A 17090-nucleotide genomic window follows, 5' to 3' on the forward strand; every position below is an offset into this window, starting at 1 on the left:
TTAACATAATTTAATGTTATTGTAGCAGGAGGATTTGGAGACCTATTGGCAAGAGGGCATGCAGTATATAGAGAAACAGTTTCAACTCTGAGCTGGAAAGAACCTTCAGTGACAGAAGAATGTGTGGGATGCTTGTGCACTGTTGTGGCCTTTTTACTCATGATTGCATGTAAACTAAATACCAAGCAGTCACACTATTTCAGTGTGTACAGTGTACTGCAATTGCTAGCATTTCCAACCAACCAGAAGTGTTCCATGAGTGCACATGGCATGCTGCATACCTTAAATTCAGCTCAATGTAAACTTCTGTTTACATTAAGACCACTTTGTATCACACAGCCAACATAAGGTGGCCATAAATGAAGAGTAAATTCTATTTACACCCTCCTGTGCAGAGTGACCTTAATTTAAATGAGAATCAGGCCCATAATCTGTATAAATATATGCACTCTGTTACATTAAGGTTATTTATTACATTGCACTTGTCCTGAGTATGCATGGAGATTTACCATAGATAATCCATAATCCAGAATTAAACTATTAATATGCATTTTGAGAGTGGCAGCCATAACCTCAAAATTCCTTGGTTTAAGTATGACCTTTAACTTTGTTTGAGTATATTTTTTAAGTGTATGAATAACAAATTAACACCGGTTGATAAAAAACATTCTGATTCCTTTGTACCATTTGCATCAATCCATACTTAACTTACACAAAGCCTTGAAGATTAGAAGGCTTAATCACTCATAATATTTATTTGTGTTTAAATGTCAGATCACATTTAGTTCAACATACTGTCAGTCCTGCTCCCACCCCCCACCCTCTGCTGCTAATGAAACTATGGAAATTCCAGTTTTTCTGCCCAAAGATGTGTGAACCTTAGCAAAATAGCAAAACATTTTGTACCTGGCCTGCGTAGAGAAGTTACTTCCTATATCCTCCTAAAGGATTAATGTCTCATAGCACGTTCTCAAGAAATGGCATAAAAATGATCACAGCGCTGAGTTTCTTACCAGATTTCTGAGTGACTGCAGGTTTTCATCATGACTTTTATTGTTTCTTTAAGTGCTGTTTGACTGTCCTTCTGCGGGGTTCCAAAGCATGTTCTTTAATGCAGTCCTATTAAGCAGAATGTTTGGAATTAGTGATACCCACCAGCAATTGATTTCATTTTTCTTTATTGAAAGTTTAGTTTACCCATTGCCTGTTTTCCTTGGGTTCAGGCATGAGATGAAGAGACTTTCTGAGCAGGAGCATTTAGAGGGAAGGCAGAGGAAAATGGGAATGGCAAGGGCCCTATTCTTGTCCTGTATGAGTCAGTAAAGCTGATGAGGAGGGACAGAACTCTGCAAGTAGTAACGAACAGCCCAGTTATCTTAGAGTGGCATTCAACTGTATCTGAAACTTTGGGTGCTCAACAGAAGTGAGGCTGATGAGGCAGTAGCACAGCTGCCCAGGGAGCAATGGGGTCACCGTCCATGGAGGTGTCCCAGAGCCGTGGGGATGCGGCACTGAGGGATGTGGGCAGTGGGCACGGTGGGGTGGGCTGGGGTTGGACTGGATGATCTTAGTGCTCTTTTCCAACCATAATGATTCTGTGACTCAAAAATGTTGTTTCTGCATCATATGGGACCACCGAGGACACTTCAATAGCATCACATAGTCTCTTCTCTGTCTCTTCTGTGACATCTTCTGTGACTGTGACATCACAGTCTCTTCTCTGAAGCTTTGTGGCACAGCATCAGACACTGAGCACCACAGCGTGGTTAACACTGTACTTGCTGACAAGGCTTTTCCTGCTTGTTTCCTAACAAAACATGTGCAAGGAGGGACATAATTTGAATAAATCTGGTATGTTTTGTTTCTGGAACACATATGGAATATTTTTCTGGAATATTCTGGCATTTGAGCAAAGACTTGGTGGTCTTGCAGTAACTGTTGTAGTCAGGGAAGCTTAGTCATGCATAAGGTCTTAGGAAAGAGTTTGTTAGTTACATGAAAGGATTTAAACATGTGTCAGGATTGAGACAGCCTTGTGCTACACCTCAAATAAAGCCACAAGAAAGGATGGGGAGAATCAGTTATCTGTCAGCACTGCTGTATGTTAAAGTGCACTCATGTTACAGCTATACCAAACAGAACCCTCAGCAAACTCATGCTGGTTTTACTATGGCATTTTGGTTTTCTTTCCACAGTCCTCGCCTGAAATTCAACAATCTGACCTTGATTTCAACTCATGGCCTTCCAGGAAGAGACCTACAAGGATCCAAGCATAGAAGATTTTTAATTAACAGGTTTGATTTAATATATAAAGACTTCAATAACTTCAACTTAATTTTCTATGAACTGGTCCTTTTTTTTTTTTTTTTTTTTTTTTTCCTAGAAACACATTCACACAGTCTCAAAATAATCCAGTCTGCCCATATGGCCTGTAAAGGAGTTCAGTATTGCTACAGAGGTGACACAGAGTATTAGATAAGTGGTAACTTCAGTAATGCCTTGAAGAGCCAGCTCTTTAAAGGACACAACAACTGTCTATTTGCTGAACCTTAAACCAGAAATGCCTACAAAAACCTGAAAATAGTGCAATGTTGACCTGTTTAAAACTGCCTTACCATATTCTGAATTTTGCCCTATCGGGGAATTTTTTGATAAATAGTTAGGGAATTCATTTTTCTATTGTAGAAAGGGGTGTTTTTAAGTACAGGTGTAGGAAACGAAGGGGTTCTATCCTCACACAAAAGCACGTGCACTTTTTCCTAAGCGTACTGTAAGAAAGGACTTGTAATAACAAAATATCCACCCTGATGGAAAGTTGCTGTTTGTGGCTGCCTTGCCAGAATTAGCTGTTAAAATCTGAAAGCAGATTAAGAGTGAAAATGGAACTCTGCAGGGTATGGCTTTTGAAAGCATCCCTGTGATTTTGGAGTGTCAGTCTCCCGGGAGCTGTGCACCTCAATTATAAAGGTGCTTTTGAAAACCCTAATCTCTCCTTGATGTCCATTTTATTTATAGATTTCTGCATGATTACAGTTTAGAACTGACAGTGGGTGTCTTCCGTTCTTTATTTCCCTCTGGTATTTATGAGTACAGAGGATGAAGAGCACCTTAAAAAGCCCAAACATTCAGTTGGAAAATTCTTCAGGCCAGAACAACACCTTTTTTTCTTTCTTATTTATTATTGTTGTCATCCTCTCGTTTTGGGAACTCATTAACAGTAATTAATGTGTAGCAGTCAGCTCTGGTGTGTTAGAATGTATATCCCAGTACTAGTAGCAAAACACATTGGTGGTGCTGTTCCTCTTTCCAGAGCTCTCTTAGTGAAGATTCCTATGTTTCACACCTGCACTATTTCTCTCTTTCTTTCTCTCCTATGCCTACTAATTTTCTTTCCTTTTGGACAGCCAATATGATACTTTCTCCTTTGCTTCTCTTAACATTTACTTAATTTTGCAGAGCAATTCAGTCACATAAAGTAGTAAAAAGGAATCTTGTGTCAGACAAAAAAATATTAGACCGATAAAACATTGACTTTGCAGGTGCAAAAGTCTCCTCCCTGCATCAACCCGCCAGTAAAAAGCAGAGTCAGGCTTTTTTTCTTTCTTTTTCCTGACTTCATTTTTAAATTACGTGGTTATATGGCCCAGCACTGGGAGGGATTATTTGGTTTTAGCAAAAACTTGTCAATTTGTAACTGAGTATTTCATAATGACTAATCTTTTACTATAGGCTGCAGTAAACTCACAGCAAGAGAACAGACTTGAACCACTGGGGGACTTTGGCTAACTCACCAGATGTCTAATTAATGCCTGCTGTCAGCTGCTGAAATGTCACTTACAGATATTCTTTCTTCACAGCCACTGTTTTAATGATGAAGATTATGCACAGATGTCACTTTGTTCCTGGGTTAACGTTGTGGTTGGTAAAATGACTGGCATAAATCGCTCTGCCAAATATGTGGTTGTTTCCAAGGAGAGAAGAGTACCGTATGACTACCTTGTTCTCTGCACAGGACTGAACTATCAGGTGAGGTTGTGTGCATAGTGAAAAAACGATATAAATATATATATAAAAAACAGTAAGTGGGGTTTCTGATATTAGCAAAAGAGTAGAATACGCCTTAGCTGTTGTATAACTAATATGTTTGCAGCCTGCAGACAGCAGGTCGTACTGCTTTGTGCAGCTCTAGAGCTTGGAGCAGAGGAGAGGGAGGTTATACAGCATTTTCTACCAGCAATGGATCACCTCAGGATCAGATGTTAAGCAAACTGCCAGTATTTTTGCCACTGTGACCAGCGAACCTGCTGAAGAGTTGATCCAATTGACATGTGGCCCCAGCCACTGGGACTTAACTCCAGCTGGTGCGACACCATTTGACCTAGTTTTGGCAATGGAGGGAGTTTATTTTCAAATTAATTACTTGATTCACATGATGAGCATGCCCAGGAACGAACATGATGCTATGTGTTATGGTAGCACATGGTAAAGTTTCAGGTGAGGTCAGCTGGCTTATGATACTCAGTGGAGTCTCACAGTGTGTGGGAGGACTGAAGTGAAAAGGACAAAGCTGAGGTTCTTTGTTATTGCCTTGATGGCAGCTGAAGCGGCGTTGCCATTCCCCCAGCTTGCAGCAGCAGCACAGACCTCGGAGTGGATGCAGAGTGGAACCAGGCGCTCGGTCTTGCTGTCGAATCAGACCTCCCTTTACTAGATAGCTGCTTCCAGCGTTGTACTTGAAGTGTAGTTGTGATTGTTTGAGTGCTCCTAGAAAAAAGGACATTCAGATGCAACCCTGACTTGTAACATAAGCTGTGGGAAATAACTACAGTAGAGATAAGGGAAGCAAGGGAAGACTTAGCTTTTATCTCCTTTCAAGAAGAAAATAGCATCTATTCTTACCTTCAGTAGTTGAAGATACCCATCATATATATATATTCATTCATCCATTTGTTCCAGGCCCTGTTCCCCACTGGATCAAATGTCAGTGAACTCCAAAATGATGGAGAAGCTATTAGTAAATGGCCACAAAGTTACACAGGGAAAATCCCTTCCAATCATTTTACTCTCAATGATGATCAGGACTGCTTAAAGGCAATGGAATGGCTGAAGAAAAATTTTCTCAACTCAGAAGGTAAGGGTTTCTCAACTCAGAAGGTAAGGGTTTTGGTAAACACACACACACTTGCAGCTATATTCTCTAGGCTTATTGTTTCCTTAACTCCATGGTATAATTGATGCTCAATTAATTAGAACAAAGTCTTTCATCTGCTGTGCTTTGTTTTCCTGATTAATTTACAATTTGTTGTCATTTTTGATACCCAGCATATTTATCTAGGAAAAAAAAAAAAAAAAAAAAGCTTGAGATAGATTAATCAGCTGTAATTATTATATAAAACCAAATGAGTCCCAAATGCAAAGCTGGCTGGAGTCATTAATTAGACAATTAAATAATAATTTAATTAGCGAGTGTGTTTTTCTCTTATAGATGAACATTCAGATTTGAGGCATAACACAAAGAAAACAGGTCTAAATTAGGAGATCTTTGTGTTCCATTACACCAGTTTACAGCTTTTCACATAGAACTGCAGTCTCTCTGTATTATCTTTTTAACCCTTGAGGTCACATTTTTGCCCCTTATATCTGTTCACGTGCACACTGGTGATATATTCACTGCATGCTGTAGAGTCATCCCAAATTCCACATTAAATCCTTTCTACAACTGAAAGGAGAGCAAACAGTAAATGAATTCAGCCGTCACATCTTCGCGGCACAGCTGCGTTTGTATAAACAGATGAGCTGGTTAGTTTTGTTACTATCCCCTATTTGTTACTACTCATCCTTCATATAAAACCATGTGTTGCCCAGTCCTGGAATGTGCTCGAACACACCTGAGTAGGAATGCCAGAAATAGAAGGTGCCAGCATCCAGGATGCAAGCGGGACAGTCACTGTTCAGGTGAGAGGGAGGTCTGGCACTTTGTCTCCTTTGGGACCAAAATACTAAATCAGTATTAATAGTTTCAGCACTGCTGCTGGTTTTTGGTGTGATGTAAAGGTAGATATCTTAATTAGGCTCTATCCTGTCTTTAGCAATATGCTAAACCCATAGCTCCCAAAGCACCCAGTCCAGGCTGCTGGATAGCTTCAGTTTCTTTCCATATACCTTCCTCTTGCTGCATCCTCCTCTCACTCACCTCTTACTTTTACCAGATGCAGTTTGGAGTCCCCACAGCACTGCTAACTTCCTTCCACCATGGGCTCCTCCTAATGGGAGCAGAGAGGTGCCTGGTGGCTCCTGCTGCCTGGGGCTGGAGCAGGGTGAGCACCAGCCCGAGTCCTGGGGCTGTGGCTTCTCTGACAAAACCCAGCTGCCTCATGCGTGTAACCTATTAGGACTGTAATTGTAACTAATTGAAATTCATCTCCTATTAGCGCTGCACTTTCCATGAAAATAAAAAGTAGGATGGTGAGTAAAGAAACAAAACTGCTTTAATGGCCCAAAATGAAGCAATTATTTTTCCTCTTTACCTAAACATAGTTTACTGCCTTATTAAAAGCATGTTTGTAGGAATACTCTCACATTAAAATTCCAGCGTTCGAATCAACAACCAGAGCTGCTGATGCTTTAGCTAACGTAATGTTTTCTTCTTTAGCTTCTGCAAACTAAAAAGATTCGGGTCATCCTGGGATCACTGAAATCTTGGGCTTCCACTTGTGGAAAATGAACGAGCCTGCTCTGCAGCAGGACTCTGACATTCGTGTAATAAATGATAAACCCAGGCTAACGATCCTTATTTATGGCTGCTTTTTTCCATGGAAGATGATTATGTTTACTCACGGATAGATACATTTTCATGTAGTTAAATAATAAAAGCATCCTGAGGAATCGCTATCTGTCCAGCGAACATAATTTCAGTCCATAATGAATATCAGTAGTTCCTAGACTACCAGTGCTGTAATCTAAAAAGCCCCTAATATTGTCATAAGCAGAAACTGCAAATTGTTGATTTACAAGAGGTCAGCAAAGGAACATTGCTTTCCTTAATGTAATGTAATTGTATTTAATATTACCATATAAAACAGAATTTTAATTTTCCTTGAGAAATGCTTGGCTTGAATCTGATCTTGTGTATACAGAAATGCCAACATGTAATGCAGTCACCAAACCTCTCCCTGAAGAGAGCGGCTCTGCCAAATGGTGATGATCTCTGTGCTGGCCAGGCTCACATACCTTAGAGTCAGGGTAACCCTTTGCTAGGCTGGGCCTTTGGTAAGCACTTCTCATTCCCACCAGGAGTGGAATACTCAGTCCATCCTGCAAGATCTGTGGTATTTTGCATGGATGACTTGAAGGCAGAGTGGATCTGAGGGCAGAAAGTTGCTTTCCCTTCAGAGCAAGGGGACAGAAGGAGCAGGGAGGAAAGGAGCAGTTTTCAGGCCCTGCTCGGAGAAATATTTCCATGTTTTCTATTAAACATCCTTAGATAAAGCACACAGACACTCCAGTGTATGCCAGGTCCCTTGTCTGCAGACTGAGCTTTTGCAAAAGGGAGTAACAGTGCCAGCAATCTCCTGCATTGCACCAGCTTGTCTCCTCCAACTTGCTCTTTCCCAGTTTCTCTACCCTTTTTTCTGCACAATCTATTTAATTTGCTCCCGTTCCCCTGCCTGCCCACTTAAGCGCTTTGAATATAAGCAAAATTGAGGAAGAAGAGGAGAACAAAACAGAACATGGTGGGTTTTTTCTTTTTCTCTTTCATTTTTATTTTTTTTTTTGGCCACAGAGGATTTTCAGTCGGTATAATTTCAAATTACAGGGTCAGCATGAATATCATACTTCTGTGTTAAGTACTTGCCTACTTTGTGGGATGTTTTGTACAGATTCTTCACTAAATTATCTTAGCTACTGTTGCTAGGTAACATTGTTTGCTTCATAGCATCAGAGAAATAAGAGGGTCAAAGAGAGCAATTTTGTGTTGTTATCATCTGAGTTACACTAATAAGGTTTTCATTGTGCATCTTAGAAATTTCCCCCCTTTTTTCCCCTTAGGGAACATCATTGTCTATGGGAACACAATTGACATTTACACCACGGTAGAAACCTTCTTATCTCTCGGAATCGCCGGTTCTCGCATCCATCTCGTGCAGCCTCCACTCAGCTCAAACGTTACTTGCCTTAACAACAACGAAATCGAAAGTGCTGTTCAGGAGGCACTGTCAGAGGCTGGCGTGTCTGTTTATTGTGACAGTATCCTGGCACAGTGGAGCAAAGGCGACGACCCAGACCTCATCACATGTGTTGCTTTCACTACTCATACCAAACCGTTCCAATTGCAGTGCTCAGTAAGTATATGCTTTCACTGTATTTCCTTCAGTCTGCTTTTTAAGACAAAGGCCGTCAAATCCTGACAGTCCCTTGCCGGTTTATCCATTTTCTCATTGTCTCCAGAAGAATTAACGTTCAGTTGTTAGTCTGAAGGATTGTTTTGTACAAAAATCCAAATAATACTACTGTTAATTCCCCGACTGATTTGGATTTAAATGTATTTTAGTCAGCCGACTCACCAATAGTTACTTGATGTTGAGTGACAAATGCTCTTAATTCGTTTTCTACATCATTCTAGAAGTCCTTTTATTATTTAAATGCGTACAGTAACTCCTGTCTGTAGTTATGTGCATATGATTAGGATTTCATTAAGTCATACTAGCAGCCAAGAATGTTAGGACAGAGGCCTACTACGTGTTTATTAAAATATGTTTTAAACAGATTTTTCTCCCTCTGCATTACTGACTTGCATTTTTGTTCATCTACAGTATCAATAGCTTGTCTAGGTAAATTACAAGCACACTCACACATATGGTGCTCCTGTGAGATATGGGACCTTTCCTAATGGGGATACTAGTGCTGGTTTTCATCACTGGGCTGATCTGTGTGAGTGAGCTTCTGGTAGACTCATTTCAAAATGTGTGTTCATGGGAAGCCCTATGGCCCTCATAGCACATCCTCTCTGTGCTGGTGTTTCCTTTGTGCAGTAAGGGCTGTAGATCTGGGAAGGAAGGATTGTGAGCTACTCCCAGGCAGCTCCCCTGAGCTGGAAAGCCATATACCGTAGTTTTGCTTTTTCTCCCAGTCCTTTTTATTTCAAAGTGGAGATAGCTAAGCCCTTCCTGAAGGAAGTAAAGACCTTGCATAAGACTTTCATCCACTGGCTGTCACCTGGCTTTGGTCACCACGTCAGCAGTGACATTCCTTTTGCTCTGCCCTTGTACGCAACACTTCATTTTGTGCCCTCCTTCCCTGAAATCCCTTTATTTTTATTCTTTCATGGAGATGTGAATCTGGTTCTTGTAACTTCAACATCATTCACAAACCCATACCTCTTCTCCATCACCTTTCCCATGTGGCCTGTGCCATTCCCTCAAGACTCCCATTACCTTCTGGTTTGTTTCTTTTGCTCTTTTGTGCCCCTTGACTATCCTTCATGGCCTCAAAGATGATGGATATGCAGTCCCTTCTGATGCCAGGGTCTCTCTGTTCCAGAAATCCAGCTCAGCTGCCTTGCAAGGCTCCCAGCTCCCTTTAAGGACTGGCTCTGAGGAGGATGGGAGGTCCAGAGCAGCCTCCACATAAAGCAGGCTGTGCAGGAATCGGCCCTACAGCCACGCAGGACCTTTTGGGATTTGAGCCAGTATCAACTGTTGATTGGCAGTTCTTAGGGTCTTAATTTGTTGGGTCCTGCAGGAGAAAAACAACAGGAGAAAATCTCTTTCCTGAAGGCAACAGCCTCCCTCCCTCCCCCCCCTCCCAGGCTGACAGATGGCTCCCAGCCTGGAGGCTGCAGCAGTCCCCTCCCTCCCCTCCCTGTCAGCAGGCAGGACACCAGGCAAAGCTTCCTTGCCTTGGGATCTACTGGATAGTTAGGCATTAACTATGCAGTGCTCATTACCTGGTTTATATATATAAAAAAGCACAGAGCCTGTGGCTCCTCTGTTGCTGCCTGCCTCACCAGTGGCTTAGTGGGCATGGTGGGGATGTGTAGGACTAGATGAACTTAGTGTTTTTTTCTAACCTTAATGATTCTGTGATTCTTGACTTCCCACTCCTGTGCCTTTCCTCCCAGCCATGAGCATCTGATGCTTGCTTTCAGTCCACACTTCCTTGGTGGTCTAATTGGGTAATACCTTTACCTGGGTCACAACTGCAGCCTCCCTGAGGCTGCCTATAAGCAACAGACAGATTACTGATGCTGCCTACTCTGACGTATATCCCAGGCTTTTCGAGATGAAGGCAGTAAGGTAATGCACGCTCATCTGATGACTTTTTTCACCCTTTTCTCAGCTTGTGCAGAAATATTTCTTCATGGTGGACAGGAGCGTTTGTTGTCGTGTAATCATTTTAAAAGCTGAGGACACTGATGAAGGGGAAAGCTCCTTCTAAAGGCTCTGCAGCTCCATAATATATATTGCAGCAACGAGACGGTCAGTCTTCATCTGTTCCCACTGCAGACCATCTCATCTTGTTTGTGTCGTTCTTACCACTTTTAACCCTCAATACCCACTCTCTGCCCTTCTTTTATACTATTCTGGGGACCAGCCAGCTATTGGCTTATCTTTTGTAAGAGCCACCTGTGAAGACCTGCTTGCAGCTTCTTGCACTTCTGTTGTCTCCGATGCTTTGTTCCAGAGCTGGAGGCATTGAGGTAGGGCTTGGTTTGGACCCATGCCCCAGCTCCAGCTGCAGTGACCCAGCCTTGCTACCCTGCAATTCCCTCTTCTCCAGCACTTGTGCACAGTTCTAGCTGGGTTTGAAACCTGCTGTTATTAATGCAAAGAGCCTGGGCAGAATGTGCAGACAGAAGGGGAGGGATAGCACACCCTGCAGCCTTCCCTCTTGCCCCGTGTAGGGTTTCAAAGCAGCTCCTTGGGCATCCAGTACATTGTGCAGGACATGCTGCGTGCACAGCTGCTCCGTGCCAGCACCTCACGCCTCTGATGAGACTGCTTCCAGCGTGCCTGCTTTGTGCTGCCTGACATAGCAGTGCTGCCTCAGCTCCCATTTTTGGGACTGGAGGGCTCATCTGCTCACTGGTGTCCCAGGAGAGGGTGTAGGCAGATGCCACAGGAGGACAAAAGGAGGGAATTATCACTAGCTTTTTCTTTGAGACCTAGAAGAGGAATTTAGGGATTTAGGGCTATTTTCTTTCAATGCCCTTGAAATCTCCTGTGGGGAAGGCAAGCTCACGGCCTCAGTAGCTGCTGCTCTGGATAAATCCCTACCTCAGGGCCAGTTCTATAAGCTGAGCAGTAGGACAGCAAGCTGGCGTTGACAAAGAATGAAAGTCATGTCTCTTTTCGCTTCACAAACTAAAATGTGCTGAATATCCATCAGCTCCATTTATGACCAGCTTAAGAAACAGCCTGCCAAATGGACCACAGATTTAATTGAGACACAGTCTCATATGGGCTGCCCCAGCTGATCACTGGGTCCATCTGATGTCCATCCACACCTATGCCATATATCTGAGAGTAGTAAGGATGTACAGAGTATTCTGCCTCCTAAAGAAGCATTATCAAGGTCTGGAATAGTTAAGAGATGTGTTTTGGTCCTGGCAGAGTTTGAATGCACTCTCCAAAATCTGAAGCATAATAAATTTGAATGCTTTCTTTCCTTTCAATGTAAATACTCAGTCCCTTAGTACCTCTCACAATCTTCTTGGCCTCCACTGCTTCCACTGGCTTCAATTCAATATTTTGGATGAGCCTGACATCTCTTCCGAGCAATTTGAGTGTCGTATCTTTCAATTCCATTGAATGTCTCTGTGCCAGTAGCCATGGTAGCATAGTTTGCTGGTAAACAGTTAGGCATAACAGTTTGAAAAATATTTGTAATATACGGTTACCCTACTAAAATACAAAGCACGCTGTACTTTCTCTATTACTTAGTTTTTCAATTTAGCTTCAGCATTTGAAAGAAGAAAAACAACTTCATAAAGAATTCAGATCTAAAATGTGCACGTCCACTCTGGCTGTTTAACATAGGTAATATTAGAGTTTTTAAAATAAAATTCATCTACTTACCCAGAAGTAAACGAGTCTGGTTTAGTAATTCTCCCCTTCTAATCCAATATTTATAGCTTTCGTTCTAGTAGCTATAAATATTGGATCAGAAGGGTTTATCTGTCTATATAAAATAAAACTGTATTTCATGCTCGCTTTCTAAAATAACATTCAGAATGAAGCATAGGTTTTTATTTATGAAATTAGTTGGTAGAGAATTCTTAATAACCTGTGCTTGCTTGCATTTCTTCTTAGGCATTTTTCAGCTTTGCCTGCAAGAGGGTGGATTATGAAACCTTTAAGGCAGTTAATGATGCTTGCCTTGTTTTTGATGGAAAGCTTGTGATTGATACTGAATTCTGCACTAATGATGTCAGTATCAGGGCCGCAGGTCCTTTAACAAAGTACTCCAGGAGATATTATGCAGATAAATGGACACACAGCACCTTCAATTCAAAGGAGATAGGCTTTGAACTTGCTGCATCTATGTTGAGACTCTTTGATCCAACCCCTCAGCCCTTTTCGGAGACACCAGAAGGCATGGAGAGCCTCATCCCCATGTATAAGCAGTGTAAAGTTCAAGGTACGTGAAAATGGAGTTCAGTCATACATCCATGCCCTCGCTGGACTTTCTGCTGTTATGTAGTGCAGGTAGGTCCGTTTCTCTTCAGTAGCTGCCTAATGGTAGTGAAGTCATCAAAGCTCCCTGTATAGTTGGTAGAGAGGTGACATTAGGGAGGAATTCCACCTGCATTCGTGGAAGGATCTGTTTCTCCTTGTCATCACCTAGCTCAAGGCATTTTAAAGCTTTGCCTAATCTATGCTAGACATCTTCTGTTTTCAAGAGAAGGGAACAGCAGCATCCCCCAAAAAACAACTGATGCTGTCTATTGAGAGGTATCTCAGGTTACAGGGTGCTAAATAACTTTGGTTTTGATTACAACTGAGTAAACCTCATCTTTTCCTTTATGGCAGGAGGTGTTCTTCCCAGAGGCTATAATTACTTGCACATTTCCAAACCAGAAGTGCCCGTCCGCTTGGACTTATTCCTTGCGCTGTCTGATCATGTAAGTTATGTTATTGACCTTTCCCTTATTTTTTTTTTTTCTTTCACTTCTGCTCCTATTCAGGAACGTGCATAAGGTACCATGTATATTAAAAATACATAAATGGAGTAAGGATGGGTTTAAGTAGAGACCTGCTGGAGCTGGGAGTCATCAATAAAGTCTATAATGTAACAAACTGTGATCTGTGATTATTTAATTTCATTATTGATTTATTGCAGTGTAAATGTTTTAGAATATGAATGTCTTGTCTATTTTACTGCAGTTGTTACTTGTTTTGCTTTACAGTCAACCAAAACCTAAGGGCTTATTGGTCCTCGAAGGCAGAAATAGTCACTGAGCCTTAATACTCTGAGCTCTTTCTTACTATTTGCAGCAGTTCAGATTCAGACAGCTCCCTGACGTGGCCCTGCAGCTCAACTCCTTTTCACCTTTGTCAGAATTGGTGGCACAGTATGGAGCCCATCTGGCTTCAGACCCATTTCTCTCAGCACACTGTTGGGGTGCTACAATGTTTGTTTTTCATCAGCGCTGCCTTTTTCATAGAATCATAGAACCATAGAATGGCCTGGGTTGAAAAGGACCACAATGATCATCTGGTTCCAACCCCCTGTTATGTGCAGGGTCATCAACCACCAGTCCAGGCTGCCCAGAGCCACATCCAGCCTGGTTCTGAATGCCTGCAGGGATGGGGCATCCACAACAGGATGGCTTTTTTTTTTCTCTTGATTTCTCTTGATGGAATACATTGCTTCTGAAGTTCTTAGTATGTAGTTAACATGTATCAAGGTAGTGGTGATATTTGAGAAACAAATCCAGAGTCTGCTAAGCCAGGGCATATCATATAAATCAGGTCAACAGCTGTTGAACAGCACAAAAGCTGGAACCTCTTAGATGTTTATGTCCATCCTTTCAGATATTTGGCTTTCTCAAGAGATACATAATTTTTATGAAGAGGAGATAGAATAGCACAAGCATCACCACAATATGCTATCAGTCTCACTCTTTCCTCCCTGCAATAAGATGCAATGAGTGCAATAAGATTGCATGAGTGCAATACAGATGACGAAACATCACAGTCTGTCAGTGGGACTCCGCTGATTTCTAGATTAGTAAGAAAAGAATAATTTCCATAAGGGATGCTCTGTACTTTGCTGCTAGAAAACAGACAGTGCTACAATGAGAGTCTTGGTTCTCTGAACAGGAAAGAGGGAAGCACTTGACATATTTAAGTTACACAGGAGATTTTCCTGTGACACAAATGTGGAGATGCTTCTCTTACTGGGGAATCTACTTATGAAACAAGAAGTCTAGATTCATATATTTTAAAAGCAGAAAGGACCATGCACCTAATCAAGCTTCTGTTTCATCCAGATTATACCTTTTTCCTCAGGGATTTCACATGAAGGCCATACTTGTGGATAGTACAGAGTGTCTTGGAAGACGAGGCTGATGTTCATTTTAAAACTTAGATAGCAGTAGTCCATAGAAAGAAATATTTTATAAAGAAATCCATGCTTTTGGGTGGTTTTGGGGGGTGGAGATCAAAGTACCGCTCACTTTGTTTTCCAGCTTCACGGATCCAGGATGAGCTGTCCTAAGCAGCTTGTATTAGGAGGCAAACAGAACTATTAGAGAGGAAGAATTGATTTTGTCACACCAAACACTGCTAGAACGTGATAAGGATTCTCTTACTTACCTTCGATTTCCCATTGTTTGAAAATGGAATGCCTTTAAAGTTACTCCTTCGTGTAAATCCTAAAATAATTTCCTAGGAAAGTAGTTAAGAGAAGGTAGTGAAATGGATTGGCTGAGAGATATGGAAATAACAAAGGTTACTGCAGCCTAGCAACAGGTTTTAAAGATGTATAAATCTGAAACATGAACACAGCATTAGAAAATAGCCTCAAGATATTTGATCATCCCACAGTAATGTTTGGTTTGAGACATGTTTTTATATTTCTGTCTTTTATTAAGTAATCGATTTAACTAGCTGAAACTAAATGCTACTGTTTGAGCGTAACCATCCAACGCTACTATTCTTTTATTGATAGTATCATAGAATCACTAAGGTTGGAAAAGACTTCTATGATCATCTGATCCAACCGTCAAGCCATCACCACCATGCCCATAAACTGTCACTCAGTGCCATTATTATAGTGATAGTGTTAGCATCAGTCAGCAGCCCTCTAACTTAGCAAGAGGGAGTCACTGAAAACAACTCCAAACAGAAACAGAAAGTGTACAACATAGGCCTGAAGGAAACAGCTGAAGAGATGGAGCCCTGCCTCCTGCAGCTGCATGCAATACAGTGGATGGCCATTGCTAAGTTCTGTTTTAGAACTGGACAGTCTATCTCAGTATTAATTTTGTTGCTGGCAGACTGTTCCAGTGCATCACACCTTGGACTGCTCAAATACTCCTCTATGAAGCCCAAAATGTTTGATTGGTACATGATGGCACCTTGTTATATAAACTGCTTTACAAGGAATGGATATTCTTGGTTTAAAAGGTCTGTGGATTTTGAGAAGTGGCAAATAACAGCAAACCCTGGCTGGTGATGTCCATGTGCCAGGTGAGGTGTTAACTCCATCACTCCAGCTTTCCTTTTATTTCCTGCTCCAGGGAACAGAGATTGTAACCGGAAAAGCGAGAGATGGGAATTATTTCAGAATGCACATCAACAAATACAGCATGGTGGACAGCATCACCTGCTTTTCAAAGGAGCCCTTTCCTGCTTCCAACTACATTTCCTTGTATGGACAGCACGAGCGTCTTCTTAATGATCTTTTTTATCGCTGGAACGAAGGGCAGATTACAGACCTTTACAGGTAAGACAAGTTGAGCACTGTGCATAAAATTTCTGGATCCAATCATCAGTGGTGATGCAAGTCCTGAAGACCTTCCTAGAAAGAACCGTGTCTCTGAGATTTATCTAGAAAATGAGCAGTTTGCTTGAGTAGCCTTCATCTGAAAGAACATTTCAGTCTCACTGTAACTTTTGCTTAGGAGGCTTAACTCGTTGAGCTGAGTTTGAAGAATCTGGTTTTTTTTAATTGATTAATTGACTAACTACTCATATTCAGAAGTCGCTTTCCAATGTCAGAGTGTTAGCGACTCTACATCAGATTTTTAAACCAAAGGTTTCCAGGGAGGTTCTAAATCACATATGATGTCAGTCACAATTCTTTAGCTTGCCTCCTAAATTTAATCTTCTGCTACTTCTGCAGAATTTCTTACCCTAAAAGGCACCCGAAAACTTACACTTGGTTTATTCCTTGTGCCTTATATAAAATCAGTGCCCCTGAGTTCAGGTTTGGCAAGAAAAACCTTCTGCATTTCATTCATGTGATAGAATTCTCTGAGCGTGTAATGGAAGTAGGTGGTAGAGAACTCTGATTTTCATTTGAAAAAGAAAATCCATCACAAGTGTTGACTTGGGAGCGTGAATGATCAGGTAGAAAAGTGAAGCACTGTGTTCCATAAACTGCTTTAGAGAGAGAAAACCAAACAGGAAATCTTCATCATGATAGAAAAGTGGTCAAAACCCACCTTAAAACTCCCCGGGCTTGATTTGGTTATAGCTGATTTGAAGGCACTACAGTTTTCAGATTGAACTATATTATTTAGACAACGTTTAGTTATAATGTAAAGGATGTGTTGTGGTCCAAGAAAAGAAAAATGCATGATCACAGCAGTCTGCTAATCCAAAAAGGGTGGAAATTTGTTGATGGAAATCAAACTCCTCAGAAGGTTTAAGTTGCACTGATCATGCTGATAATTACATGCCTCTGTAGGAATGAAGAACCCGGTACCTTGAGACAGTAAGTTTAGGAGCCTCAAAATTCCCTTGCTTCTTTCTCTAGGTTTTGCCCTTCTGCTGGTTCAGTGTCAAAAAGCTCAGCCAGAATATGGATAAGGCATTGTATGTGGCTGAGGACAGAGAAATGAGAATGTCTGCTGAAACAGG

The 17090-nt window shown here is 41.5% G+C and overlaps 1 protein-coding gene across 6 annotated transcripts in view; it reads left to right on the plus strand.

Annotated features, from left to right (window-relative positions):
• CFAP61 (cilia and flagella associated protein 61) overlaps positions 1-17090 on the plus strand; it is an 82426-nt gene that overhangs the window by 55712 nt on the left and 9624 nt on the right. For 5 of the 6 annotated variants that reach the window (XM_085542465.1, XM_032443825.2, XM_015856627.3 and 2 more), the window contains 7 exons: positions 2196-2294; positions 3858-4026; positions 4957-5131; positions 8050-8342; positions 12312-12639; positions 13032-13123; positions 15746-15951. In XM_085542465.1, coding sequence (XP_085398591.1) covers positions 2196-2294; positions 3858-4026; positions 4957-5131; positions 8050-8342; positions 12312-12639; positions 13032-13123; positions 15746-15951 — 1362 coding nt within the window. The remainder of the gene's footprint in view (positions 1-2195; positions 2295-3857; positions 4027-4956; positions 5132-8049; positions 8343-12311; positions 12640-13031; positions 13124-15745; positions 15952-17090) is intronic. The other variant, XR_014944355.1, reaches the window with a different exon arrangement.

The sequence above is a fragment of the Coturnix japonica genome, chromosome 3 (assembly GCF_054131305.1).
Source record: "Coturnix japonica strain WE chromosome 3, WE-NBRP24, whole genome shotgun sequence".
Lineage (NCBI taxonomy): Eukaryota > Metazoa > Chordata > Aves > Galliformes > Phasianidae > Coturnix > Coturnix japonica.